Here is a 27,690-nt window from a genome sequence, read left to right as displayed (position 1 = left end):
CCACTCTGCGTCAAGCCTTCCCCGTTTCCCCACTTCACCACGCCCTCGTACAGATTGCTGTAGCTCGGCTGCGCCATCACGTGCGTCGGCGACGACCACGCCCCGCTCGCCACGAAGTTCGGGATCCCCGCTTTCTCCGCCAGAACCGCGGCAATCCGCGAAGACACCGCCGAAAACCGCGGTAGACACAGCGCCGAGAGCAGCGCGAAGGAGGCCTCCACGCTCCCGAGATACTTGTACAGCTCCTCGGCGTCCTTCATGTAGTTGTCCCCCGCCATCATCTTCGCGTCAATTCCCCCCCAAATAACCGCGGTACCGTCGCAATCTGGTCGAAAACCGTGGACTCCTTCAGCACCAGCACCGCCGACGTCGTCAGCAGCAAGTACTTCCGGCCCTCCGCGAACGTCGGCAGCACCAGCCCGCTACCCTTCACCCGTTTCCCCGTTTCTACTTTTCGAGCCGCGCGCGAATCTGCCCCGCGATTTTCGGCTCTACGCCTCACCTTCTTCCTCCTCACCCCCTACGCTCTCTCCCCGCGGGATAGACCCCCACGGGGAAGCCGCCCGCGTCCTTGACGACGACGGCCTGCTCCTGGTAGGGCCGCGCGACCACGCGGCTGACCTGTCCGACCAGCATGGGGCGCTCGTCGGGCTGCAGGAAGAGCTCGCAGTCGGGCTGGTTGTGCTGCAGGAAGTCCCGCGTGTACGCCGTCACCGACGTGTCCTCGTTCAGCGTGAAGAACGTCCCGTGCAGCTGCGTCCCCGCGCGGATCGACGCCGCTCCCGCGGGGGGCAGACGCACCGCCACGATGCGCAGCGGGCCCGGCGAGGCGCCCAGAGACGCGGAGTGCGGCAGCGCCAGGTAGATGCGGAGATTTCCGCTGGTGACCGCGAGCAGCGCCACGTGATCGGCGAGGGAGGGCGGGAGAACCGACAGCTGCACGAGCCGGATCTATCCTTTAGGGGGAGAGAAAGGGAGCGCCCACCTCGCTGGCGTGCTGCAGCACGTTCTGCAGACGCACCGTGTCCTTCAGCTTGGCGCGCGCCTGAAACGCACGCAGCTCGGAAGCGATGTCGGCCACTTCGAACGCGTAGTGGAACTCCGTGCCTGCAGCTCAGCCCTCCCCGCGGGACTCACCCTTCGGCCCGAGGTAGTACGCGTAGATGGCGTTGTGCCGATACACGCAGTAGAGCAGCTGGCGCTCGTCGTCGACCACGAGCGCGTTGATGTTCTCGCCGTAGCGAAGCTCGCGCAGGAAGGAGGGGAGCACCAGCTGCAGCAGATAGCCGGTGCGATTGGTCATCTGGCCGCGGCTGCTGTAGCCCATGAGCTGCAGAAGGAAGCTCTGGAGTGAGATGAGGAGAGGAAGCGAACGGAGTTGTAGGCGTAGTCGAACTCGTAGATGTCGTTGTCTTCGCAGCCGATGAAGATGCGCCCGCTGGCCGTGCTGGCCATGCACAGAACGTTGATGTTCCCCGTGGGTTGGCGAAGACTGCTCCCGCGCAGCTCCAGCTAGGCGTGAGGGGGAGAGGAGAGAGGAACGCCGTGGGCGGGGGTGTAGGACAATGGATAGCAAATGATCTCGTACGCCGTGGAGACTACCAACACATGCTACCGATCATTAGCTCTCCACCACCAAAAAAATACAGTCACCGAGTTTTCAAACACATTCTGCATCGCTTTTGCCAACAAAACGTGCGTTATTTGCTGGGTTATCTCATTGGGGAAGGAAAGACTGCCCTTCAACTTGTAGTTCCATAAATGGATCGTATTTCCCTTCACATACCAAACGGTATCCACCTCCGGAAACAAACCCGAACTGCAAGTAACATCCGACTTCTGGTAAACCAATGTGTTCGGTAATGCAATCGTATGTTTTAGTGAAATCTGTACAACGTAAATCGATTGAAGAAAAGCGTACAGTTGGCAACCAGGGCGAATACTTGTTGCTGTAGGGATCTGAGTAATAAAAATCGTCTCCCTCCGAAGACAGGAGACTCTCTTCAAATCCAGGTCCAGAGATATCTTGTTCATTCGACTGTACCTTAAAACACAGAAATGAAGCATACTTCCTTCACTGTTTGTATTGTTTTGGTGTAGGACTCTTGGTCAAGACTTAACTCTTGAGGAATCGGCATTTCGTCCACCAACAATGGAGAAAATCAAGTTTTTAAATTATGTGAGAAACTCCCTCAATTGGGATAGTTGGCAAAGTGCGGGTGGAATGTGATTGCAGAGCGATTACGGAAATAGAAGAAAGAATTTCAGCCTCAAAGAGTGTTATACACAGTGTGCTCTGGTTTTGTATTATTTAAACGGATGAAACATGTTTAAAATACAATACTCATTCAAACCGATAAGAATTTGGTTAAACATAGTAAGCATTTGAGTATTACAATCGGTAATCCAATTTCCCGCGGTTCGGTTATTTCCATTAATTGCGTAATTATTAGCGATCTTGACCTACTCTTGTATTTTTATTGTATTTGAAATCTCTGGGACTCTTTTGCTGGGATAATAATTGCATTATATTATTCGCAAATCTACTATTTGCCTAGTCGTTTTTAAGAATCTGATAATTTTCTAATTCAATATCCGCACATCTCTGTTTTTGCTACTATGGATTTCAGTCACATACATGATACTATCTCTGTGTATAGCTGTATTCTGACTTCATATGTATCAAATGTCGATGAGGTATGTGCTGTTAACACTCTGGGACATGTAGTTTTCGTCTCAAATAAGGAATACTCCGTTTCACTCAAAGTATGCATCTCCCCTTTCGATTAAGGATTTTGTTGAACGGTACGGTTGGATATCCTGTTTGATGATAGTATCTACAGATATTTCAATTGCAGTGCTGAGTGTTATTTGCTGTCTCTTATTTATATCAATCGTGTCATTCGCATCAACCGCTTCATTATCAACACATACAGCGTCCATCGTTTGATTCTCACCTCGTTGCTCGTTCTCGTCCTCTCTTACGCCTAGCATGATGGTCGCGGCCAAGTATTTCGATGACGTGTACTACACAAACACTTTTTATGCTGAAGTGGGAGGCATTAGTGTGAACGAGATCAACAATCTCGAAGTTGATTTCCTCTGCCGAATCGGTTTTAATCTCTTTGTGTCTACCGAGGAATTCCGGCAATACTACAAGGACATTGCGGATCATTGCTCGAATTGCTTCACGTGCTGTAGGGATTGCGTTATTATTATTATTCTAACCCGAATAGACTCGATTCGACTCCCTGAGCTCATTAATTGCGGTCCGAAAGGAGAGGCTCCGATTTTGCGATACAGAGAAACTCCTGCCAATACCAACTTTTCTTTCAACGGAATGTTCTCCAGCAACATGGGAACGTTCAGTGGGTACGGGTATCCGTCGAACGGAGGCTGCTACAGCGGATATTCGTTTGGAAGCAACCAAGGAATGTTGGCGTCGATGAACTATGCTAGTATGGCTAGTTATGCCAGCGATTTGGGAAATATAACGCCTACTTACCAAATGTACTAATACGGTTGTTTCTGTTGCCTTCCTTATGCAGTTTTTTGGTGATTGTTCTAAACATTATTTTCTACCATGGACCCAAACGTGGAACAGCAGCAGGATCCTGCTCAGTAGGACGACTGGGGAGAGTAAATGACTCTAGAACGCAGGCAGACGCCAATGCAGCTCCAGAGACGAATCCTAGGTAAACATGTCGATGAATCGAGCGAGCGTATAGTTTGAATACGGAAGAGCCGAAGGAAAAGAAGCCCTTCAATCTGGTTGAAGAGTTGCAGAAGCCCTACGTTGTTGGAATCAAACCGGAGTGCGATCAATGCTGGATAGTCTGAGGAATAGGTTTGTACTTCCCATTGATAGAAATAAGCGTAATGAATCAGGTAGCGCGTTTGGAATCTCGTTCGATTTGAATAGAACAAAGCGAGCCGAAACAAGGCGTAACCTATAAGACAAAGAGAAATCGAGCGGATGTTGGAGTGAAGAAACGAGCGGAGTACAAGATCTTGGTACATTAAAGTGTCTGGAGGATTATGTGCAGTGCCGTGAAGTCGCTCAGGGCCGAGAATGTCCCTACAAAGATTCCTGCAAGTTTGACCACGACGTGCAAGCCTTCTTCGCCAACCGCCAGCCTGACATCAGTCCGATGTGTCCCGTATGGGAAAGGCACGGTTACTGCCCGATGGGTCTGAATTGCCGCTGGGCGGGCAGCCACACGTCCAGCGATCTGAAGCCGGTGGCGAAGCCCACGGAGGAGCAAACCCCGATCATCGAATACAACGAGATCGGCAATCTGCTCCAAACCCTCCGAAAGAAAACCTACCTCTTCACCACCTCCGATTCCCCCGTTTCATCGACCAATCCGCCGTCTACTGAACCCGCGGAACCTACTGAACCTATGGACCCCGCGGAATCTCCGAAGCCCGTCGGCGCTCTGGGCGAGGCCGAGGTCCGTCCCGTGGATTTCCGCGGGAAGATCTACATCGCTCCGCTGACAACCGTGGGGAACCTTCCGTTCCGCCGGCTGTGCGTGGAATTCGGCGCGGACATCACGTGCTCGGAGATGGCCATCACCACGAACCTCCTCAAAGGCCAGGTCTCCGAGTGGGCGCTGCTCCGCAGACACCCCTGCGAGCGCGTCTTCGGCGTGCAGATCGCCACCGGCCGCCCCGACGAGGCGCGCAAGACCGCCGAGCTGCTTCGCCGCGAGTTTCGCTGCGACTTCCTGGACCTGAACTGCGGGTGTCCGATCGACGTGCTGGACAAAATGGGCGCGGGCGCGGCGCTGATGGGCCATCCGAGCAAGCTGCGGCGCATCCTGACCGGCGTGCTGGACGGCGCGGAGACGCTGCCCGTGGTGTGCAAGCTGCGCACCGGAGACCGCGAGAACAGCCTGGAGAAGTTCGTGGGGAGCCTGGCGGCGCTGCAGGGACGGCGAGGGAACCGCGTGAGCGCGCTGACGATCCACGGACGCACGAAGGTGGGCCGGTACACGAAGCTGGCGGACTGGGAGTAGCGATGAGGGCGGCGTGCGAGGTAGGTACGTCGAGAAGTGCGCGGCGCTGGCCAAGCAGAGCGCGAGCGATGTCCAGGTCATCGGCAATGGCGACGTCTTTGACCACGAAGTGGGGAACGGGGAAACGGGGAAACCGTAGATGTACTACGAGCATCTCCAATCCGGAGTGCTGAGCGGCGTTATGATCGGGCGCGGCGCGCTGATCAAACCGTGGATCTGCACCGAAATCAAGGAGCGAAGTCGGTTTTTCCGGAGCGTTTCATTGTAGGGCATTGGGATATTTCCGCGGGGGAGCGTCTGGAGATCGTGAAGCGGTTCTGCGATTACGGGTTGGAGCATTGGGGCAGCGACGAGCAGGGCGTGGACCGCACGCGCCGCTTCCTGCTGGAGTGGTTGTCGTTTCTGTGCAGGTATGTGCCGGTGGGGATTCTGGAGCGGCCGCAGCGGATCAATCAGCGGCCATTCGTGTACGTGGGACGATCGGAGCTGGAGACGCTGCTGGGGAGCCACAACGCGAAGGACTGGATCAAGATCTCGGAGATGTTTTTGGGTCCGGTGGCGGAGGGATTTACGTTTATTCCCAAACACAAGTCGAACGCGTATGTGGAGTAGTAGTAGTAGTGGGTCGTGGGTGATTCGGCGAGTGTTTGTTCGAAAAAAACAAGGGAAGAGTCGTCGGGAGTCTCTGGGGGCGGGTGTCTCAACGCGATCTTGAAGTATTTCTGGAGTGAGGAGAGAAAGCGGTTCTCCTCCATGCGCGACTCAAGCGAGAAGATGAACTCGACCGACTCGCTCATGCTCGGCCCAGACCGAACGAACACGCAGTAGGGACGCTTCGAATTGCTCCACACCGTCGAATGCTACGCGTGACGCCTGGCGTGGATGATCCCTACGCTGAACGCCGCGTCGTACAGCAGAATCTCCTTGCAGCGCTTCTCCGACCGCTTTTCGTCGGGATATTTCCGAATGCTGTACCCGTCGATCACGACGAACACGTTCACCCACTGCTGGAACAGACCGTGCTTGCGGTACTGCAGCTTGTACGTCTCTTCACTTGCGTCGACATCCAGGCTCGGATCCACGGATTGGACGTGCATTGGGATTGGATTCGCATTTGCATTCGCAATTGGGTTGTGATGATTTTGGTCTTGATAGTGTTGGGAACCTCGCTGCTCCCCTTCCTCTCTTTGACGCAGTCGAGCGTGCGGAGAACCCTCCAGACTCCGCAGATCGTCGATGACCCCAAAATTGAAGTGATCGCCGCTGCTCACCGCGCTGCTCCCAGGCGCGAGGTTTTTCACTCTCGATTCTCCGGAAGGGTTCGAGAACGGAGCGGAGGACGTTGAATTGATGGAAGAAAAGACGGAGGGACTGCGGGAAGAATTCACGGAAGTTCGGTCCAGCGAGGGATTGGAGTAGAGGGATGGCCGGTTTTGATTGTGAATGGAGTGGAGGACAGAGGAGTCCTTGATGGGCTGAAGTTGGTACTGGGATGTGCGCTTCTTTGGAGAAGATCCCGATGGACTATGGCGATTTCTGAAAATTCATCAAAGCATTTGTGCAATACAAAATGGCATCCCTAGACACAAACACGGCCAATCCACACATGTGTTGTTCATCTAATTGCAGACAAAACCTTTTCCTATAGCACTTTTCGCAGAATAAACAGGGGAACACAATCTTCATAATACGAGAATCGATATCATTCGGCTGGCCAATACATCTCCAAGGAGAATAGTTTTTGGTATTACAAATTGTGCACGCTGTTTCTATATTCTTAGGTTTTCTGATTTCTAAGCTTTTCTACACTCGACACCAAAACAAAAGAGTACATAATTTGGGTCAAATAGCAAATTTTGAGACTTCATCTCATAGAGAATATTCAAGGCTTGCGTAGAATTCTGCTATAACATCAACGAACAAAACGATGCGGACGTTGATCCCAAAATACCGAAAAAGATAATCTATATTCTTGTTCTGAAAAAATACCTTAAAGACGTCCATCGTCTACAAGAGAGGGACAATTCTCCTTCAAATACCTTTAGGGAGTAGTCACTACAGTATCTTTCTTTCTCTGTCATTATTTGCCAAGAATCCAAGTTACTCCAATGAAAGAATAACCTGTGAACTAAACTCAGTGTAACATTTCAAAAACTAGATCAAAGAAATATGCCAGTTAGTTGAAAACAAACAAAAGAACGTCTTCGTGAGAAGGCCATTTGACTGCCAGGCATGATAACGGTTTGTTTGTCATTCTTTTGTTTAGGAGTTTTGCGCTGCCTTTTAGGTTGCTTTGGAGGTTGCTTGAGCTGACTAGGCTGCTTAATCTTCGGCTTTCTACTGGAATACGAACTCTGAAATAGGATACTTGCTGTTTTTGGGTTGATACAATACTTTTTGTTGCGACTTCTATGACTGATATACAAATGTACAATGCAACGTATTGGGCTTTCTTTTTTTCACGAATAATATCATCGAGTGATCTGTAGAGGTCGGAAGGGTTTACAATTTCCTGCGGTTCTAGCAATTAGCCAAACAGCACAAATCCAGCACCTTTCTTTTCCTGCGTCACCTTTTCTTTCTGCAGATTGATGTAGTATTCTGTCGAGAGGCCATCACTGATAATGTAATTATCTCCTCCCCAGGCTATGCGAGCTTGTTCCCTTCCAGTCTCTTTTTGTTCCATACTTTATAAGAATATTGATTTGAAAAAACGATACACAAATAAGCTACAGTTTGACTTAAAAAAAAAGTTCGATGGTATGGATATCTTTCTCTCTGCCTTATGAATAGGGAGAAAGTCATAGCATTTCGCAGCTGTTGAAGGCAATCGATTCGAAAATCGCCATGACGCCCGAGGCCGAAAATGTACGCTTTCCAAATTGATCGTTATTGCTTCTAGTTGATGGTACTGCTCGCTAATGAATTTATTAAGGATGTTACAGAGGGTTCGTGTAAAGTGGCTTCTTTGCGCAATACCGAAGAAGGAAGTGATCAAACTGTTGAAGTTAGCGACTTAGCTTTATATCTGAGTAATTATTAAGGGTGTTTTTGAGATGTAGAAAAGAATTGGGGTATGAATGTCGAGGGGTACGCGATCTCAACAACAAACTCTGATTTAACAAAAGAAGCTGCTGTATAATTGTTATTTATTCGCTATTTGTTAAACAAACATGCCCAAAACAAACCACCCTTAATGAACTTCCGGTTTTGCTTTAGCTGAACGATCGCTTCATCCCTGGGAAGAACCACGGACGGTGAAGTACGTTGTGAGTTGAAGTCAGTGATGAACGGAAGAGAGTGTTCCGACAAGGGGCTTGAAGGGTAATTATTATTCTGAGCGTTTAGTTCGTCTGCATACAAGAGGTAAATTGATCCAGGGAGAGCGATCTCGGGAACTGTCTTGGTCACTTGATTTATAAAAATGCGAGGCGGTTTTTCAGGAAGTAATGATGCGAGGGCATTTCTCCGAGGGAAATTGAGCATGGCTCGTTCTCCATGATACTTCTCAGCAGCCCGATCATAGCACTTGGCTGCTTCCCACTCTGAATCAAAAGTGCCCAAATACTAGACATTATTCTATGAGATCATCCTCACGATTTTCTTCCCTCGAACCTGGATCTGGGCGTTCCACTTTGTGCCGCGGTTGTACACTCCACGGAAATGGCTCGAAAATGTCGTTCGTTCCGTGTGGTACTTGCGAATTCTATCATATAGTGTGAGTGACAAAAAACGGACTGGGAGTGGGAATGGGAGTGGGAGTGAGACTGAGACTGAGACTGAGACTGAAACTGAGACTGAGACTGAGACTTGGACTTGGACAAAGATGGAGTTGAAGTGAACGTTGATACTGGAAATCGAGCCGAAGAAATACGAGTGGGCATAAAGGATTGAATCGAAACAGGAGTAGGTGAGGAACTCTGGAGGAATGCGTTGACAGAAGGGATGGTATCTTTATGTTTTTCACACCGCAACTTGATATCTGATTTGTGTTGCCTTTTAATATCTTCCTGACATACAGGACAGACCCAGTAACCTAAAGGTCGCTGTGTCATAGGAGGCTGCAGGCACGATGGATGATATGCATATGGGCAAAAATCACAGCAAATAAGAACTCCCTTTCCCTTACAAACATGACAAGAGATCTCATGACTCCCAGAAAAAAGAGGCAGGTTTTCACTTTCTAACAATGATTTCATCCCGGTGAAAACGATTGAGTGCTTGGAGTGGCGAAGTCGTGTCAGGAGCTAGTAGTTGTGTTACTCTATCCCATCGTATTCTATGCATTTTGCAGTGTAGAATGAGAAAAGCCCTTTCGAATTCAGGCAGAGTGAGCACATACTGCCAATACTTTCAGCTTCGAAAAGAGAGTTCGAACTTCCAAGTGTCATATGGCACCAGTCTGGATCCACTTCCACTCGAACCACAAACAAGGGATAGTTCGTTGTAGTGTAATATCATAGAAAGTGTTGACTATCAAGAGGCATCTCTATCACTGTACATGCAATGATATGCTATCCTGAATTTATACAATTCTATCAATAGCACTAGCCATTAATTGATATCATGAAATATTTAGTACTTACTCTCGCGACGATTCTTGTACTAGGTTCATACCTTTTATAATGAGTAGATTGTCCCACTGGCTGCCCAGTCCTGTATATAACATTTTCATTATCTCATTTGAATAGGCCGTTGGTATGCTAAAAGTACCGACCCCAGCTACCCTTTCTCAGCTACATTCGATATTTCTCCGCTTCGCGGAGAGGAGTAAGTGTTTGTTGAATGAGATGACGCAAAGCTACCGGCTGAAGGATCAGTTTGCCTACCAGGAGTCTCGTAATCTTTCGTAGGCATTTATACCCTATTTGAGACTAGTTACTATTTCCAGATTTGCGGCCTTGTGAACGAAGTTCCCAAGCAAAATACCGGTGTTCCCTGCTATGGTAATGGAAGTGAAGATCCTGTCCATTACCCTGCATACCAGTTTTTGAACGAGGGAGAAAACTGCGTCCGTTTGGGAAAGGATCTTTCGGAAGAGAACGTGCGCTGGAGCTTGGTGGACGCGCAGGACCCAACTGTCGGTGTTGTGTACAGTTACATCAACGGCGAGGAGCAGGAATGCGGAGCCATGTCCTTCGAGATCGAGCTGGACTGCTGGGAAGAGGAGTACAACGTTCCCGATGAAGAGACTGTTGCGCAGAACGGCTGCGTGTACCACCTGGCGTTCAACTCGATCTATGGCTGCCCCACGGAGTGCGGAGTGTACCGCGGACTGTGCGCCAAGCGAGGCAAGTGCAAGTTCGACACGGAGACGCGCGAGCCGCACTGCTATTGCCAGCAGGGATGGACTGGCTATGCCTGCAATGAGCGAGGAGAGAACTCTGCGGAGGGATTCACCAACACCACGCTTCTGCTGGTTATTGTATTGGTGCTTCTGATAGGTGTGGAGCTTGGCGTGATCATGATGTGGGATAAGGTCAAGAGATTGCGATTGGATCCGTCTGCCTATGCCAACTTTGCCGCTGCTGATGAACTTGCTTAAAATGTTGTTTGAGTTTGTTGTTTGTTGCAGACTCGTGGAACTTGTGGAACTTGTGGAATTCCTGGGGGGGTGGCAGTGTGCTCAACGCTATTCCTGTGATGGGTAAACGATTTTACAAAGCGAGCTTGCACAAAATTACAATATAAGGCAATTATATGTGTACTCGATCATTTTCAAAGTAATAGCCGTTTCTTCAGTATGGCTTCATTCACTCGATAGTAGATGATAATTGATACTATGTTTTATCAGGAAAAAAGTACTTTAAGCATGTATTTCTAATATTGTATAGTTTAGGTATTATTAATTATTATGAGATGTAAAGTAGTTTCTTAATAATATTTAGCAAATAATACTATTTTCACTCTCTTTCTCTCCTTCAACACGTTTCTTAATAGTCCTTATTTGGTAATAAAATTCCACTTTTACTTATATACAAAATGTGCGTCATCTAGACTTCATATTATTTTTTGGGGAGTTAATAAATGGAACTAATGCATGCCCAAGGAATAGTCAGTGCAAATCTGGAACATATTAGAAATGGCAAACCCGACAGTGACTATGATTCTGTAGTATTTCAGAATATTGGAGATAACATACAAGCGTCTGTATTATCTGGTTTAAGAGAAGTGGATATTCCTAATTCTTTCACCTCTCCCCCCTTTTTCGCTGAAGTCGTGTATAGTGAGGTTTTGGCTATATCTATGTCCTAAATGTATATAAAATCAAAGATCTGTATATTAATAAGATAGTATTTTGCATTTGATAGTTGTTTGTGTAATTACCTATTATTATATTGCTTGTATACATATAAACATATATGATTTACCCCATACAGTGTTAGACACTCTCCAGCTAATTGTCCATAAGTGTTATCTTTCTTGTGGGTTTTTTGTCAATGAAAAGAACATAGAAGTATATCCTACAAAATAGTTTATACTCCTCAAATAAGGTGATGATCTATATGACCAAAATAGGGACAATTTCTGCATGCTTCATGAGAGTGTAACTCAAATTTATAATTCGTGCCCTCCATTCATTATTTTCCGGCATAGAGTTCCATCTGTATATACATAGCCTTATGGTTTCTTCATTCCTAACCATATACAAATATTAACATTTTTCGTATAACCGCTTTTTTTCTCGATGTGAGCGTTGTAAGGTCAGTAATCATATTAGTAACGACACATATGATATTTATTCTCTGGATTCACTAGTTGCTAATTTGAGTTGTTCATTTTCTTTCATATTCGTTTGGTATGTAACCCTCGTTTTGATTGGGGCATACTCTAAATTACAAAAATATAAAAACCTGCTTTTTACAAACAAAACAGAACAGGGCTGTTACATAGATGTTAACAGAGTATTAACCGCTGAAAGCAAAATTTACTCACGTTCTCTTTACAGACATCTTTATAGTGTATCTCATCTTCGTAATGAATGCTACATAAGTCACACAACTCGATCCAGATAGTTTCCTTTTCTACTGTTTGCTGTGCCGTACTGTTCCATTCTCTGACTAGTTCCTGAATATCTTCTTTGTTCAACACTCCATCGCCATCCCCATCCATAATTTCAAACCAGAAGCGACGAGAACTTCCTTCCATTGCGTCCTATACTAAACCATTTAGTTTTGTGAACGTACATTGTATAAAATATTGAACATAGCATATGCTTCATAATGTATTTGCATTCCTTCAGGATGATTTAGAAGGGCATGAATTTTTGAAAACGCTCTGTTAAAACATAAACGGGATAGTTTTGGATTCATCGAATCCATCAACTTGGAAGCGGAAATCACGAATTGAGTATCAAAGTTTGGAGAGTGGTGTAGACACGTAGAGCATGACTGGTTGAGTATTTCCGCGTCGAATGTATCGCAAAGTGACTGGAATCTGGTAAATATTTGTTGTGAATAAGAAGGAGCGAATGGAAGGATCACTGTAATTGGCTTTTTATCCAGCAACTGAAGAATTGTGAATAAACCTGAATGCATGAATTCTCGTTTACCAACCATAGTCGATGTTAATCCATTCAGACTGAACAATATAGCCGCAGCAACAGTTGTTAAATAGATGTAGTGATGGTAGCACATCGCAAATGTGTTGGTTGATAGAGTTTGGTATGCATCATGAATAACAATTTGGATAGCCTTGTTCCAGAACAAGTAGTCGCATATCAATTGTTTTATGCCTGCAAATGTTACTGTATCCTGGTTAGAAAGACTCTGAAACAGTCGTTCCTTATTATCATAGCCAAGAAAAAAGAGTTTCCACCAGTCAGCAAATGATTGATGTTCTACACACCAAATACTTGCTCCCAGCTCTAGTTCTGTACTAGACAGAAAGAGAGATTGATTTGATAATGGAATCTGCTTTGATCTTTGAAAGTAGTTGTTATTATTCTTTATCTTATTCTCATTATTGTTGTTGTTATTATTATTATTATTACTATTATTATTATTAAAATGATGGCTACCTTTTTCACCTGTTAAATTCGTATACGAATATACACTTGACTTTACTGCTCGACAGGAGTGGATGAAGTTAGAATACTTTCGTAGAATGGAAAGATGCAGAATACTAGGAACCTCCAGCTTACTCATTAGTGTTTGACTGAATAGATCATCGGGAGTTTCACAGAGAAGTAACTGCTTCTCTTGAAACACGCTATCAATGATTTGGAGTTGATTCTGTTGCATATCATACATGTAGTTATATTTTAATTGAATTTGGGGAATAACTGAATGACTAACAAGCTGCTTTCTCAGTGACCGAGTGCCATATTGAAGGTATTCATACTCCTTCTTATAATAATCGAGTTGATCAGTCATTTGTTGAAGCTGCTGCTGCAGTCGATGAACTCTCTTTCTCCATTTCTTGTCTGATTGTTGTTCTGGTTGTTCTGGTTGTTCTGGTTGTTCTGGTTGTTCTGGTTGTTCTGGCTGTTCTGGTTGTTCTGGCTGTTCTAGATTGAATAGCGTGCTCTCTTTGGCCTTTTCATCGATTGTCTGGGTAGGAAGCAAAGATAGGTTGTTTTTGTAAACCGCCTTGTAAACCCTGTTTTCGCTTATAACACGTTGCATTCGTAATCGTAGAACTTCAAATGAAACAGGCTTAATCCTATGTTGAGATTGTATTGAATAAAGTGATGTTTACAAGTATTCTGATGCGCCCATAATAAAGCACTGTTCCATGCTATCGTTATCGGAAGAAGAAGATAATATGATTATGGGAATAAGAAATAGATGAGGGTCGTTTTTCATTTTTTGAAGCATCTGAATTCCGCTTATTCCAGGCATTACTAAATCAATCAGTGCAATGTCATACTATGAAATAAAAAGAGAATCTGATATTCACATCCGAATTCTCACTTAGATGGCTGATAGCGTCTTCCGGTTTAGAAAATGTTACTGGAGTATATCCGCATCGTTTTACTACAAAACAACTTTGCTAATCATTGTAGAAGATACGATAGTGAAGATAAACTTGCAAGGGAATCATCGATAATGAGGACTTTGCCTGCATGATGGTTTACACTACAATATATAAGACATATATAGGAATAAAATGATTTACAATGATTGAATCGCAATAGGAGTTTCAAGTGTATGTAAGAGATAAGATAGTTTTTGAAATGAGATAGGATCTGTAAGTAAATAAAAATGGAACTGCTTCTGTTGTTGAATAAAAAACTGGTAGTAGCTCTTAAAAAAAGAATCAACAAATAATCTCACATTTTGACTAATAAGCAGAAGCGGGGAAACATAGAATAAAGGATCAACATTCATTATTGTCATGAGTCGAATCCATGAAGTGTCATATCCAGAAACAGAAATGCAAATGAGAGAGGCTGGTATTGATCTTCCTAGAGCTATTACTTCACTTAGTGAGTTCCGGAATATAGACACATATCCATGTGAAGAAAAGAAGGTCTTCAAAGAAACTGCAATAGACGAAGTGAAGTTACAACAGAGAACGACCTTTGCGTCATTCTCTGAAATATCATCTGATATACGATTCATTATTAGTATTTTGGATATAGATAGTAATTCACTAAAATAAGATATCGATTATTGACTGTATCAATATATATTTATATATAAAACGAATATACTACTACTACTACTACTATATGTATATATAACACGGTAAAATACAAATATATTTTATAAAAACAGATGATTAATACCTTTCCGAACTTCACCGAATAGCGAAGCTATCAACACTTTAGACTGCTATCTATTTTTAATATCTGTATTATTATTATTATTATTATGATTATTATTATTAATTCTTTGCACTCGCTTGCTTTCAACCTGAATTATGCTATGCTAAAAAAAGAGAAACAATCTAGTCAAATCTCGCACTCTTTATTATTCATTGATTATCACATTATTTACCTTCGAGAAGATCGATTTCATCAAGTTAATCTCTAAAACAGACAGACGTTATCTCAATTATCCAAAAATGATCTAAAATCTGTATTATATTTGGGATTCAACTCGATACCTTATTTCAGTTTTATTATCAACTAAGATTTGTAGGATACACAAAATACAACCAAATGACGAGTCGCTGCATTATCTGATTCAACGTCTGTTTTCTTTGACCTCCGTGTCTTGTTGAATAAGAAAATGCAAGAATCATGAAACAAACACAACACAACTGACTAGCATAATCTTCTGGAGAAAACTGTTTCGGGTCATATACCTCCTATAAATTACAGTATACCAATGAGAAAACTGGTTCAAATTGCGTTCCGTTTCCATCAATTCCGAAATAACTCACCGTCTGCTCGAGAATTTTGGGGTTTTGGAACTCCTTGTTAGCCTTCATTCGATCAACAAAAGATGTATGGGTTTGTCGATAATACACCATGTCCTCCTTAATATCCTCTTCGACCTGTGACAGTGATTTCTGAGTCTAAGACAGTAGAACCAACTCGATTTCATATACCTCTCCTCCAGACATGATTACAAGTTTAAAATCATCTTCGTCGTACCGAAAATAGTTTCAAAAACAAACAAGACAAGCAACAAAATGCACTTTCTAGGAATCGCCTAGTTCAACTTCTCAAGCTCTCTAATACGAGTAATGATCTCCGCCTTATTCACATCCATAACCTCGCCAGCAACAATGTAGTTATCCATGATCTCGTACACCTTGTAGAAGTTGTTAATGATATCAACCTCACGAACGTTCTTGAAGTACATATCCAGAGTCTCTACCAGGAAGTGAATAGTCTCCAAAGTAAGCAGCTCATTGTCATTGATATCCACAGCCACAGTGAAGAACAGGCCCGCATAACGTCTTGTAATCAGCTTGTACGTGCTGAACTCAATGAAGTTAGTCATACGAGAATCGCGCGCCGACACCAACTTGTGGATTTCCATCTCAAGACGAGACTGCTCCTCAAACTCCACAGGAATATACCATTTGGAAAGTCTTGTCTTTCCCTGCTTATTTTGAAGAAGTAAATATCGGATCATACAATATAAAGATTAGATGAGAAAGGTGAAATGGAGCCGTACAGTTGTCACTTGCTTATAATGATAGTAAATCACTGTACGAAACTTGGATATTCTGCCCGATTATTGGAAATAGAAAATATATCGAATTTCTGGAATTCTAGGTATTGTTTACTGAGGATTTTTAGTGCCGATATTCGAATTTCTTAACCAGTGATGAGTTCTGAACAGGAAGATCGCATTGCCAGGGACCGAGAGGAAGTCGAAGCATTCAATCGGAAAATGCTTGAAAAGGAGATGAAACGGGATCATCGGTCCAATACGATCACTCCGGAAGCGATTGATGACAAGAGGGCACGGTTAATCGGATCAAAGGACAAAGATATGTGGCGGAAAGAGAGAGAGCTTAGTCGTCAAGTGTACTTGGCGAATCGAAGAGATAAAATTCTACAGCTAGAGGAAGCTGTGATTAAGGATGAAAAGAGGATTTTTGATGAAAAGGACCTGACGCAGCAAGAGATCCAGCAGAGGAGAATCGATGAGGTTGCCTTGCCTTGCTTAGAGACATTAACATTTAGAGCATTCTAGACATGGCACGCAAGGTAAAGGAAAGTGAGGAAGCCGTTGACGATGCATATATCATGCCAACGTCGATGACAGTTTGCCTACATGGTTTGCGTGATATTTAGTCCACGAAAAACCGAGACATAGATCAGGAGAGTCGAAAGAAGTCGGAGAGGTAGGAATGAAAGTGTTCGGTGTCTGTTAGATACCAACCTAGTGACAGAACCATGGATGCTACGATATGGGACGAAACTCAAATGGAGCGTACGAAGCTAACGGTAGGAGCTCAAGACAAAAAGCAGCGAGGCTCTGAATATGACTTTGTCCAAGAAGATGCGATCGAGTTCGTGGAACGTTGTCTGAGCAACGGAATTCGAATCGAAGACCTGCTCCAGGAGCGAAAAGAGAAGGAAGAAAAGCTTAGCCAAGCAAACTCCGAGTTTGAGCGAATCCAAATCGAGCGAGCCACTCTTCCCGTAACCAAATACCGCCAGCAAGTTTTGGACATGGTCGAGAAAAACCAAATTGTGATCATCGAAGCCGAGACTGGTTCTGGAAAGACCACACAGATCCCGCAGTTTCTTCATGAAGCGGGGTATACCAAAAGGGGAATGATCGGCTGCACGCAGCCTCGTCGTGTGGCGTGTATGGAAGTGTCTTCGCGTGTGGCGCAGGAAATGGGAGTGAAGCTGGGGAACGAGGTCGGGTACAGCGTTCGATTTGAGAACAAAACGAACGAGCGCACGGTATTGAAGTACCTCACCGACGGAATGCTGCTTCGCGAGTTCCTCACAGAGCCCGATTTGGAGAGCTACAGCGTGATGATGATCGATGAGGCGCACGAGCGAAGCCTCCACACGGACGTGCTGCTCGGACTGATCAAGGACGTGGCGCGCGCGCGCGAGGATTTGAAGATTATCATCTCCTCGGCTACGATCGATAGCGCGAAGTTCAGCCACTACTTCGACGACGCGCCGATTCTCAGCATTCCCGGACGTCGGTTCAGCGTGATGACGCAGTTGGAGCGTGCGAGCGGAGTGACGTGTAGCTATCTGAAAGCCCCGGTGAACGACTATCAGATCGTGTGCGTGAAGACGGTGATGCAGATCCACATCACGCAGGAGCTGCCCGGCGACATTCTGGTGTTTCTCACGGGCCAGGAGGACATCGAAGCGGTCCAGGAGGGTCTGCAGAAGCAGGTGCGTCTGTACGGAAACAAAATCAAAGAGCTTCTCGTGCTGCCGCTCTATTCCGCGCTGCCTCGCAAGGAACAGCAGCTGGTCGTGTTGGCAGCGCCTTGTCACGTGTAGTGCTTCCAGAAAACCCCGCCGAACGTCCGCAAAGTCGTTCTGGCGACGAACGTGGCCGAAACCTCGCTGACCATCGACGGAATCTGCTACGTGGTGGACGCGGGCTTCTGCAAGCAGAACAGCTTCAATCCTCGCACAGGCATGGAGAGTTTGGTCATCACGCCGATCAGCAAGGCGGCCTCCATGCAGCGAGAAGGCCGCGCAGGCCGTGTGCGCGATGGGCACTGCTTCCGACTCTACACGGAATACACGTACGAGGTACGGATCGACGGAAGGGGTCACGCATAGCACGAACTGCCCGAGTTTACGACCCCCGAAATCCAGCGAACCAACCTCACGTCCGTCTGCATCATGCTCAAATCCATCGGAATCCCCGACATCCTCCACTTCGACTGGCTCGACGCGCCTCCCGTCGAGTCGCTCATGCGCGCTCTGGAGCACCTGTACGCACTGGGCGCTCTCAACGACGAAGGGGAGCTGACAAAGCTGGGTCGCTGCATCGCCGAGTTCCCCTGCGATCCGACGATGAGCAAGTCCATCATCGCCAGCCAGAAGTATCACTGTGTGGGATCGATCTTGACGATCTGCGCCATGCTCGACGTGAACAACTCCGTTTTCTACAGGTACGGCTTTGGGTGGGCGGATTCCGCGCAGACCGAAAGGACAAGAGATGCATGCCGATAATGCACGTCAAGGATTCGCGCACGGCACGAACGGAGATCACATCGCTCTGCTGAATGTTTACAACCAGTGGAAAGAGGCGGATTATGCCGAGAACTGGTGCTATGACAACTTCGTGCAATATCGAAGCATGACGCGTGCGAGAGATATTCGGGACCAGCTGGAAGGACTCTGCGACCGTGTCGAGGTCGATTACAAGAGCGACAGACCCGATGATGACACTCTGAATGAAGCGATCCGAAAGGCGCTGTGCGAAGGGTTCTTTTATAATATATGCAAGCTGCAGAACGGAGGGACCTACCAGTAGGCGGCACAACGAGGTGTTTATGGTGTGTAGCACGATCAAGAAGCCCAAAGTGGTGTCGATTCATCCTTCCTCTTCGTTGTTTAAACTCGAAAACCCTCCAGATTTTGTGCTGTAAGTGGTTCCTGTTGGCTGGGATGTAGATTCCAGGAAATGGTGTTTACGAAGATGGAGTATATCCGAGTGGTGTCGATCGTCGATATCAAGTGGCTCAAGGAGATTGCCCCGCACTATTACAATAGTAACGATTTGGAGGACGAGAGCAAGAAGAAGATGCCGAAAGTTGTGAAACGGAATTAGTAGATATGTCTTTTATGTGGTTATTTATCGAGATTTTGGAGTTGTTTGTTTTCACAAGGGGATCTATGGAGAAAGCCTGTAGTGTACTCTTAAAATGGAGCCAAGCCCTTGTTCCCCGTTTCTCCATTTTAGGTTTTGTCATTTTTGTGGCGACCAGGATGGTTGTATAGGTAAGTGAATGTGACCGAGACGGGTTGACGCAAGTTACACTCTATATCAGTCCTTTCCATGGATTGTTATAATTTTCACCCTTGCAAGAACTCCCGGACATTCTTTAATCTACGTGATATTTCATGATCGCTAGATGATCTGGTCTGACACATTTGTAGAGTCGTCGCGTTTTTCTTTCGTTTTATCTATCTGTTCTATATATCTGTTGTATCCTTGTATCCTTGTATCCTTGTATCCTTGTATCCTTGTTTGTTTAACAAACAGATCCCAAAAAGAAGACGACTTCTCGGGCAAACTACATTATTTCACAATTGTAAGACATTTCCTTAGGAAATGCGAATGATCGGTTTTCTGTCATAATTACACTTTATGTCAAGCAGGAGATTCTCTGCATTGCTGCGGAGATACGAGTAATCATAGAATTCCAATTTCTGGCTTCCAGACATGGAGAGTTGAGAGGCGAGCAGCTTCGAGTACTCGATCATATCTTTTCTGTACCAAATAGGGAGCTTGTCGTCTGAAAGAAGATTCTGACACTCAATAATCGTCTTATAGATCTCATCTCGCATCAGCGTGATATTCATCATCTTCTGCACCTCGCATTGTTCCTGCTCATGCTCGTTTCTAAACTGCTCGTCAGGGGCTTCCTCTACCCATCAGTCCTCCCCTTGTTCCATCCCACCTTTCTGCAAATCTGTGGCACTAATATACTTCCTTCTCTCTGACAATCCGTAATGGCTCGGCAACGTGATTCGAATCGTGCTCGTCGTGTCCGGGAAACTCTTACAAATCGCCATAATGCAGCATCCACGGCTGAGGTCTTCTTCAGGATTGTTTGTGCTTCTACACACTCACCACGCTCCCTTTTACACTCTACAGAATCGTTCCTTTTCGCTTGTACTTCGGATTGGGAAGCAGAATCCTCACTTGATCCGCGATAAAGCACAGTCGCGTTCCGCTTCCTTCTAAAATCACTTCGTCCACGCCATTCACAGAATCCAGGCAGGTCGTGCAGAGACGAGCGAGCTCGGAAAGCAATCCGGACGACTCGCATCGCTTTTGGAACTCTTTCTGCGTGATCACTACATCGACCTGATCCGTGGAAAACACGCTCAGCGCAAACGTCATCTGATCTCCGCTCTCGTTCGAGAAAATCACTTTATACTTGTCCACACACGAGCGGATCTCGGCTTTCAGCCGCTTGTTCGCCTCGATCACGTCGTGCGTGATGTTGTACGCCTGCAGCTTCTCTTCCACCAGCTGAATCAGGAGCTGATCGATCCAGCGCGAGCTGAGCGAGAGCGAAGTGTCCGCGTGCTGGATCGTAAAGTCGTTGTCTTTGAAAACGACGGCAAACACTGTCGTGTGCTCGTATCCCACATCGACGAACATCACAACTCGCTCCCTCTTACTGAAACCGCCGTAGAGGTTGGGATAGAAACCGTAAGCGAGAGAGAGCGCCTCGATGTCGTAAAGAAACACGGCATCGTGGATAGGAGTCGAGGCGAGGGAACGACGGAACAGGGAAACTTGTTGGGTATTCCAATAGGATGGAATCTAGAGATCAAAATAGATGGCATGTTGTTACGCCTATAACGATAGTACTGGGTGTGTTCTCCAGGTCGGGGTAAGAGTTCTCAATGAGCTTCACCACGTCCAAAATGATGAAGGAAATGGCCTGCGTCACAGATATCGTCTTCTTTGTCCCATCGAGATTCGAGAACTCGAATTGGATCATTTTGCACTCATCATTGTACACGGTTCCAAGCGTGTCATAATCGTATTCTGAGCACACGGCCGCAACTTGCTTGCCTAAAAACAGTTTGGGGAAAAGGAAGGAATTCTGCGGGTTTTGTAAATGCTACGAACGTCAATAAATAATTCGAAGATTCTACTTTGTAGTATCCCGGCTCACAGGTGAAGACTTGACCTCGAAAATAGGATACGACGGGACTAAGGAATTATACTGCTTTCGCGTCCTACATTATAGATCGCTGTCGCTTTTCGATATTAAACAGAGTTGTGATGGTTTTCAATGTAGAGTTCCGGTCAACTCCACCGGCCGCAGAAATATATATACATCGCGTCCCGATATCAATTCCAATGCAATAGGTATTCTTGGCAGACATAGTAATCAATTAACTGATACTGCCAACACAAACTGGTTTGCCCTTTAGCCAGTGCGAATGGCACAGAACAAGAATTTAAAAAATTAGTACTTCTAGCAAGGATTCACACTTTTGTTAACGAGTTGATGGAAATACCCAAAGTTTGCCAATGAATAGTAAACGCAGTATAGAATTTATTTTGACAGAAAGCTGATGCAATAGTCTATGGTTTGTGCAATAGCATCAACGACTATCAAATTCTAAATGAGATTGGCAAAGGGACGTATGGGTATGTCTATCGAGGAAGAAGGAGGTCGGACGGGTTGATTGTTGCCCTGAAGAAGATTAAGCTTTATAACGAGGGGCAAGTAATCGATAGTGCTGGGAACTTCACTTTGTTATAGACGGGCTTTCCTATCACCTCCATTCGTGAGATTCAAATGCTTAGCTCGATAGACCATGAGAACGTTGTAAAATTAGTAGACATTGTGGTTGGAAAGGACCGGGATAGGTAACAACCTCCTCTTTCTCCCAACTGTAGTGTGTATATGGTTATGGAGTTTTGTGACCAGGATATCGACTATCTGCTTAAGAGTCAGAGTCGTCCGTGGTCTCTCTCCGAAGTAAAGTGCTTGATTAGGCAATTACTCTGTGCTGTGTCCTATCTGCATGAGCGATGGATCATCCACCGCGATCTAAAGACATCGAACCTTTTATATACAAACCACGGGCAGCTGAAGGTCGCCGACTTCGGTCTTGTTCGTACGATGGGCTTTCCACTGCGACGAGTGACGACGAACGTTGTGACGCTTTGGTATCGTCCTCCCGAGCTCTTGCTGGGTTCTCAGCTCTACTCCTTCGCGCTCGACATATGGTTGCGTCTGTTGTGGAGTGAGGACCGTAGGTCCGTGGGCTGCATCCTCGGCGAGCTTCTGCTTCGACATCCCCTGCTCTGTGGGAACAATGAGAACGACCAGCTCCTGAAGATGTTCGCTCTGCTGGGATGTCCCTCCGTGCGAGACTGGCCAGAGCTCGAAGAGCTGCCTCATTACATGGTCGTGCAGCGATACGAAGATAAGTTCCCTTGTGATCGATTGCAGGAAACCTTCCCAATGCTGTCAAGGAACGGAATCGATCTGATGAAGCAGCTGTTAGAGTACAACCCTGACAAGCGAATCACTGTCGGGATGGAGATGGTTTTTGACTGGTAGGCGCAGCAAGCGATCCATCATCCGTGGTTCAACGAAGCTCCTTTTCCTCAAGATTGTCGACTCATGCCGACTTTTCCTCCTCGTAAGATCAACAATAGTCGATCGAGTGTTTGTTTACAAACAATGCACTTCCCCCCCACATCGTCCGGAATGGAATTGAAAAAGTCCTGGAGCGACACGCCAGGCTTCTTGGGATACCGCACCACCGCCGTTTCGGGACACACCGTCCATCCGGAGAAGAACGCAAGCTCAAACGTCGCGTTCACTCCTCCGTTCGGCGATGGGTATTTCTCCTTCGATCATCTCTCGCCCCCACAACCCACTTTGTACAGCCGAGCGGCCTCCTCGAAGGTCCTTCGCGACACAAACCGTCTTCGCTCGGTCAGCGCGTTGTTCTCTCCCATTCCCTGTAAATGGTGCATTAGATGGTACATGTCGCGGTATTCCACCGTTACCGGTTGTGCATTCACGTTCGTTATGATGAAGCCCGCCTCCTATCCCTCACGCCACGCACTCGTTCTCTACAACCAAAGCATCGCCAATCGATCCGGGAGTGGGGAGAGGCGACACATGGGGAGACATCACGTTTTCTGTTCGCATTTCCGCGGTTTCCATCACATCACGAAGTTCATGAAGCGTCTTCGAGGAGAACATGACGCCGGTGAAGTATCCGTCAGGAATGAGCACGCGGTAGACTTCGCGGAAGCAACGCAGAATGTCGTTCGTCCAGTGAAGATACAAGGGAGAGAAGACAATGTTGACGGAGTTGTTTCGAAAGGGAAGGAACTCCTCGTTTACTTGAATGTAGTTGGTCTGGAGAAAACTGTTCTTTTCATTCTGGTATCGAGATCGGGCTAATTGCAGCATGGGGACTCAAAAGATAAAACTCTCCAAGAAGATACATGATGAATCGCATTCGTATAGGGTCTTCACTCCTCCACGATCCCGGATCACAGAAGCAAGCTCTCCATCCCAACAACCGAGATCCACTGCCACTGGAAATTGCCGTTTTATATCCTATGTGCTCAGAAACCACTGTCACATACTAAAAGACGATCACATAGCTGTTCTATGCAATCATTTCGCAAATACGAATAAACCGTGCGATCTTCTCTTTTTGCAACATGATCTCGGTGATAAATCACTGTACCTGGATATTGATAGCAACTCTCCGAACTCTACTCCGATCGAACAGTTGCGGCTTGCTAGAAAAGGATCGAGCAAGAAGAGCATATGTCGGTTTTCCCCATTTCAAAGTTGATTTCAACATGAGAAATAGGAATCAATGAGCTTGTGCACAATCCAAAAATAAGTAGTATTCCCACCCAAACTTTTTGGCAGAAAAACTCTCTGTGAGTTTCTCATTATCGCCAATATCTGCTTACTATATATCCCTAATTTAATTATTTGATGAGTGACAGCTATTCAACGCTGATCGATGTTTATGTGTGCTCTCCAGAGACCAACTAATGTGTAGAGGCAGTTAACGAGTAATAAACCTCGTATGAAAGAGAATTTTCAGAAACTTGATACAGATCGAGATGAGTGTTTATCTCAGAGCGAATTTCGACAGCTCTTGAGCAAAATGGATATTGTTTTAAATGATAAAGGTACGACTGCTCGTTCTCCTTCAAGATGACAGATCTGGCATACATCTTCAATCGGAATGCGTCACATGGAAGGCTACGATACGCGGACTTGAGTAGAGATCTCAAAGAGTATGCTAAGTCGGATTTGTCCCAAACTATGGTTCTATCAATCTTTTCTATTCATGGTAGAATTTGCAAGACACTTCTATGTCTGAATATGGTGCTGACGGAGGGACTCGTTTGCGAACCATCCGTGATATGAACATTCCAAAGAACTACAGCATGAACGCGTACACCCACATCAGCCGTCAAAATGTTTCGCGTATTGAGGATTCCTTCAGCGAGTCTCAAGCGTTTCCCACCTCCGTTTTTCGATCTGGCCACATCATCCAGCCTTCCGAGCGAAGATCCAACGCCTCCGACACCAGCACCTCCGTTCTAAGCGCACTTCCTAGCTGTTTGGACCGATCGGTTTTTGTCACCTGTAGATAGCTTTCGCACCAACCTGGAGTACATCCACAAAAACGTGGTCGTTTCTTCGTTGTTCGCGATCAGCGAAGGTTTTGCCGCGCTTTCTAGACTGAGCAGTAGAGGTTATTCGGTCGTTCTTTGCGGCAATGCAGCAAGAACTCATCAAGGTGGCTTCTCTAAGACACTCCTCCTTCTTTCCGGTCATGGATTCCGATAGTTCGTACAAATATGTGCTGATGATGGTCTGGATGCCTCGCTCCTATATCAATGGCACCGTGGAGTCTGTCTTTGGAAAGGAGGCGTGGCGCGATGTCTGTAATAAACATGTCAATTCCTACGGTTTAAAGTGCGACTGGATGATTGACATTCATCCTGACTACTGCATCGATAAACTCCTTGTATATTGCAGAGTTTGTTAACAAACAATGATCTGAGGATGGTATTGACAAATACCAGAATAACTGTTTTTCTTTCTTTCTTTACTTTTCGTTGCGGATGCGACGAGCCAGCTGCATATCTCTCGGCATGATCGTCACACGCTTGGCGTGGATGGCGCACAGGTTGGTATCTTCGAACAGAGAAACCAGGTAAGCCTCAGCAGCCTCCTGAAGAGCCATCACAGCAGATCCCTGGAAACGGAGATCGTTCTTGAAGTCCTGAGCCACCTCACGCACCAGTCTCTGGAAAGGCAGCTTGCGGATCAGAAGCTCAGTGCTCTTCTGATACTTGCGGATCTCACGCAGAGCCACAGTTCCGGGGCGATAACGATGGGGCTTCTTCACAGCTCCAGCAGCGGGCGAACTCTTACGAGCGGCCTTGGTAGCCAGTTGTTTACGAGGAACCTTTCCTCCAGTGCTTTTACGAGCAGTCTGCTTAGTACGAGCCATTGAAATTAACAATAATGTGAGAAATAGATCTGGAGGAATGACAAAATCCGCGCCAAAACTGATTTTCAAAATGATTGGAGCAAATTTATAGTGGCGAATTTCCTCCAATCAACCTCCCATTCCTTCAAGGAACGATTTTTGTAGGAATCGAAGGTTTGTTTTGAATAAAACTCATAATATATTTCAAACACTACATTCGAAATGTCTGGACGTGGAAAAGGAGGAAAGGGACTTGGAAAGGGAGGAGCGAAGAGACATCGCAAGGTGATGCGTGATAACATTCTGGGTATTACGAAGCCCGCCATTCGTCGTCTGGCTCGCAGAGGAGGGGTGAAGCGTATCTCGGGTCTGATCTACGATGAAACCCGTTCTGTGCTGAAGACCTTCCTTGACGGAGTGGTTCGTGACGCTGTGACGTACACGGAGCACGCCAAGAGAAAGACTGTGACTGCTATGGACGTTGTGTACGCGCTGAAGAGACAGGGAAGAACCCTGTACGGTTTCGGCTATTAATCTGGTATTTTTCAATGCCTTCCGATTGCTTCTTTATTTGTTTGTTTGTGAATACAGATTTTGGGATATAGATTGCACTGATTAGCGTGTTTGCCTTAATCCCTCAAATAATGTTTAACGTGAAAGTTTCTGAAAATACAGAGTTTGGAATTCCACAAGAGTTGGGGGCGTCCTATCAATCCACCATGGTCAATGTGGTCAACACGATTATTGGCGCTGGAATCCTTTCTATTCCCTCAACCATTCATAGTACAGGGATTATCGGGTCTTTCCTTTTTCTTTTTGGCTCCCTTCTTATTTCTCTCTTGGGCGGATTCTATCTTATTGTGGCTGCAGCCTACACAAAGCGAGATTCCTTTGGAGAGATCGCTTATGCCCTCTACGGACCCACTGTGAAGCTGCTGGCCAATCTAACTGTTATCATTTATGAGATGGGAGTTTCCACTGCCTATTTCGTTATTCTGTTTGACCAGGTGGGGGATTTGCTGCAAGCCTGGAACATAGCAGACGCCACCTTCGTTTATGAAAACAAATGGGTGAGCGAAACGTGAGTTTGTTTTCACTTCTAGTGGATCATGTACCTTGTAACTTTATTCCTGTCGGTTCCCCTCCTATCGATCCGATCCCTAGACAACCTGAAATACACCTCTTTCGGAGCGGTCATTTGTATAGCTCTGTTTGTGTTCATTTCGATCTACTTGGGGATTGCTCAGCTGGTCGACCAGGTAAGGCTTCTCTGGTTTCTTGACAGTAGCCACTGGAGTACAACTACTGGCCGATCGACTTGAAGAACGTCGCTGCTTCCATAGCAGTGCTCTCATCTGCGCTCTGTTTTCACTCCAATGTCCCGAAGTTGGTTTACGAGCTCCGACTCCCCAAGAAATCCAAATACACATCCAAAATATCCAAAATGTTTAAGATTGGAACTCGAGCCGCGATTGCCTGTACCTTGCTGTACTACATTGTGGGTGTTTTCTCGTACATCGCTTTTGGGAAAGATATCGCTGGCAATCTACTCACCAATTTCCAGCAGAAACAAGTCTGGTATCTAAGCATTGTCAAGTTTGCATACGCACTCGTTATTCTCTTCTCCAACCCGGTGGTTGCCTATCTGTCTGTCGTCACAATAGATCGGTACCTTTTCACAAGCGAAAGGACCTATCTGCGAAGACTTGCAGAAAGCTTAGTCTGGTGTACAGTCGTTTGGTTCTTAGCGATCATGGTACCTCAGCTCGATGTTGTCTTCAGTTTTACCGGCTCCACGGGAGGAATTCTTCTCATTTACGTTCTTCCCTCGCTCTACTATCTCGCTGTGGTGAAGAGACTTCGAAAAAGGAACGATGCGAAATCCCTTGCTTTTGTCGGTCCAGGCTGGCTCGTTCCGGGAGCATACATCCTTATCGGTTTTTCAATTCTTCTGGGGATTGTCTCCACTGTTTCTCGAATATTACTTCTTTTAGAGAGTTGCTTTTTTTGTTTGAAACGCCTTCCACCTTTACCAATAACTACTGTACGCGCAAGAGTTACTAAACAATCAGTCTAGTTTGC

At 46.0% G+C, this 27,690-nt stretch overlaps 14 protein-coding genes; 9 read left to right on the top strand and 5 right to left on the bottom strand.

Moving 5' to 3' along the window:
• Positions 1 to 2,768: 2,768 nt before the first annotated feature.
• GSBLH_T00001062001 (uncharacterized protein) lies at positions 2,769 to 3,517 on the top strand (the record flags this gene model as incomplete). The annotated part of the gene is made up of 3 exons (XM_013039394.1): positions 2,769 to 2,797; positions 2,835 to 2,960; positions 2,992 to 3,517. 3 exons carry the CDS (start codon positions 2,769 to 2,771, stop codon positions 3,515 to 3,517), a joined length of 681 nt encoding a protein of 226 aa, XP_012894848.1.
• A 307-nt stretch (positions 3,518 to 3,824) lies between these two features.
• GSBLH_T00001061001 (uncharacterized protein) lies at positions 3,825 to 5,662 on the top strand (the record flags this gene model as incomplete). XM_013039393.1 has 5 exons in its annotated part: positions 3,825 to 3,932; positions 3,966 to 5,017; positions 5,046 to 5,130; positions 5,161 to 5,260; positions 5,290 to 5,662. The coding sequence occupies 5 exons, from the start codon at positions 3,825 to 3,827 to the stop codon at positions 5,631 to 5,633; spliced, it is 1,689 nt and encodes a 562-aa protein (XP_012894847.1). The 3' UTR covers positions 5,634 to 5,662.
• A 2,159-nt stretch (positions 5,663 to 7,821) lies between these two features.
• GSBLH_T00001060001 (uncharacterized protein) lies at positions 7,822 to 8,173 on the top strand. XM_013039392.1 has 3 exons: positions 7,822 to 7,889; positions 7,924 to 8,053; positions 8,084 to 8,173. Exons 1-3 carry the CDS (start codon positions 7,869 to 7,871, stop codon positions 8,161 to 8,163), a joined length of 231 nt encoding a protein of 76 aa, XP_012894846.1. The 5' UTR covers positions 7,822 to 7,868; the 3' UTR covers positions 8,164 to 8,173.
• A 4-nt stretch (positions 8,174 to 8,177) lies between these two features.
• Positions 8,178 to 8,734, bottom strand: GSBLH_T00006193001 (uncharacterized protein; the record flags this gene model as incomplete). Its single annotated transcript, XM_013039391.1, has 3 exons — positions 8,178 to 8,588; positions 8,637 to 8,674; positions 8,719 to 8,734. 3 exons carry the CDS (start codon positions 8,732 to 8,734, stop codon positions 8,178 to 8,180), a joined length of 465 nt encoding a protein of 154 aa, XP_012894845.1.
• An 839-nt stretch (positions 8,735 to 9,573) lies between these two features.
• GSBLH_T00001059001 (uncharacterized protein) lies at positions 9,574 to 11,329 on the top strand. XM_013039390.1 has 5 exons: positions 9,574 to 9,623; positions 9,655 to 9,679; positions 9,713 to 9,791; positions 9,823 to 9,870; positions 9,900 to 11,329. The coding sequence occupies exons 1-5, from the start codon at positions 9,588 to 9,590 to the stop codon at positions 10,564 to 10,566; spliced, it is 855 nt and encodes a 284-aa protein (XP_012894844.1). The 5' UTR covers positions 9,574 to 9,587; the 3' UTR covers positions 10,567 to 11,329.
• Positions 11,330 to 11,953: 624 nt separating this feature from the next.
• On the bottom strand, positions 11,954 to 12,658 carry GSBLH_T00006192001 (uncharacterized protein; the record flags this gene model as incomplete). Its single annotated transcript, XM_013039389.1, has 3 exons — positions 11,954 to 12,006; positions 12,068 to 12,176; positions 12,209 to 12,658. 3 exons carry the CDS (start codon positions 12,656 to 12,658, stop codon positions 11,954 to 11,956), a joined length of 612 nt encoding a protein of 203 aa, XP_012894843.1.
• Positions 12,659 to 15,595: 2,937 nt separating this feature from the next.
• On the bottom strand, positions 15,596 to 16,054 carry GSBLH_T00001058001 (uncharacterized protein; the record flags this gene model as incomplete). XM_013039388.1 has 1 exon in its annotated part: positions 15,596 to 16,054. The coding sequence occupies one exon, from the start codon at positions 16,052 to 16,054 to the stop codon at positions 15,626 to 15,628; it is 429 nt and encodes a 142-aa protein (XP_012894842.1). The 3' UTR covers positions 15,596 to 15,625.
• Positions 16,055 to 16,824: 770 nt separating this feature from the next.
• On the top strand, positions 16,825 to 19,192 carry GSBLH_T00001057001 (uncharacterized protein; the record flags this gene model as incomplete). The annotated part of the gene is made up of 7 exons (XM_013039387.1): positions 16,825 to 17,615; positions 17,646 to 17,877; positions 17,908 to 18,165; positions 18,196 to 18,530; positions 18,562 to 18,891; positions 18,926 to 19,006; positions 19,036 to 19,192. The coding sequence occupies 7 exons, from the start codon at positions 16,825 to 16,827 to the stop codon at positions 19,190 to 19,192; spliced, it is 2,184 nt and encodes a 727-aa protein (XP_012894841.1).
• A 497-nt stretch (positions 19,193 to 19,689) lies between these two features.
• Positions 19,690 to 21,492, bottom strand: GSBLH_T00006191001 (uncharacterized protein; the record flags this gene model as incomplete). Its single annotated transcript, XM_013039386.1, has 6 exons — positions 19,690 to 20,012; positions 20,046 to 20,206; positions 20,241 to 20,920; positions 20,952 to 21,224; positions 21,259 to 21,316; positions 21,347 to 21,492. The coding sequence occupies 6 exons, from the start codon at positions 21,490 to 21,492 to the stop codon at positions 19,690 to 19,692; spliced, it is 1,641 nt and encodes a 546-aa protein (XP_012894840.1).
• Positions 21,493 to 21,640: 148 nt separating this feature from the next.
• On the top strand, positions 21,641 to 23,540 carry GSBLH_T00001056001 (uncharacterized protein; the record flags this gene model as incomplete). Its single annotated transcript, XM_013039385.1, has 6 exons — positions 21,641 to 21,647; positions 21,682 to 21,839; positions 21,876 to 21,982; positions 22,013 to 22,345; positions 22,376 to 22,652; positions 22,683 to 23,540. The coding sequence occupies 6 exons, from the start codon at positions 21,641 to 21,643 to the stop codon at positions 23,538 to 23,540; spliced, it is 1,740 nt and encodes a 579-aa protein (XP_012894839.1).
• A 510-nt stretch (positions 23,541 to 24,050) lies between these two features.
• On the top strand, positions 24,051 to 25,161 carry GSBLH_T00001055001 (uncharacterized protein; the record flags this gene model as incomplete). XM_013039384.1 has 6 exons in its annotated part: positions 24,051 to 24,128; positions 24,160 to 24,292; positions 24,325 to 24,431; positions 24,461 to 24,728; positions 24,760 to 24,831; positions 24,863 to 25,161. The coding sequence occupies exons 1-6, from the start codon at positions 24,093 to 24,095 to the stop codon at positions 25,159 to 25,161; spliced, it is 915 nt and encodes a 304-aa protein (XP_012894838.1). The 5' UTR covers positions 24,051 to 24,092.
• A 15-nt stretch (positions 25,162 to 25,176) lies between these two features.
• Positions 25,177 to 25,629, bottom strand: GSBLH_T00001054001 (Histone H3; the record flags this gene model as incomplete). XM_013039383.1 has 1 exon in its annotated part: positions 25,177 to 25,629. One exon carries the CDS (start codon positions 25,627 to 25,629, stop codon positions 25,222 to 25,224), a length of 408 nt encoding a protein of 135 aa, XP_012894837.1. The 3' UTR covers positions 25,177 to 25,221.
• Positions 25,630 to 25,830: 201 nt separating this feature from the next.
• On the top strand, positions 25,831 to 26,176 carry GSBLH_T00001053001 (Histone H4; the record flags this gene model as incomplete). XM_013039382.1 has 1 exon in its annotated part: positions 25,831 to 26,176. One exon carries the CDS (start codon positions 25,831 to 25,833, stop codon positions 26,140 to 26,142), a length of 312 nt encoding a protein of 103 aa, XP_012894836.1. The 3' UTR covers positions 26,143 to 26,176.
• A 76-nt stretch (positions 26,177 to 26,252) lies between these two features.
• GSBLH_T00006190001 (uncharacterized protein) lies at positions 26,253 to 27,685 on the top strand (the record flags this gene model as incomplete). Its single annotated transcript, XM_013039381.1, has 3 exons — positions 26,253 to 26,678; positions 26,712 to 26,867; positions 26,897 to 27,685. The coding sequence occupies 3 exons, from the start codon at positions 26,253 to 26,255 to the stop codon at positions 27,683 to 27,685; spliced, it is 1,371 nt and encodes a 456-aa protein (XP_012894835.1).
• Positions 27,686 to 27,690: the final 5 nt, after the last annotated feature.

The sequence above is a fragment of the Blastocystis hominis genome, assembly GCF_000151665.1.
Source record: "Blastocystis hominis, Singapore isolate B (sub-type 7) whole genome shotgun sequence assembly, scaffold_1".
Classification (NCBI taxonomy): Eukaryota; class Bigyra; order Opalinata; family Blastocystidae; genus Blastocystis; species Blastocystis hominis.
The sequence above is the reverse complement of the archived record's forward strand: the minus strand, read 5'-3'. Positions and strand labels throughout refer to the sequence as shown.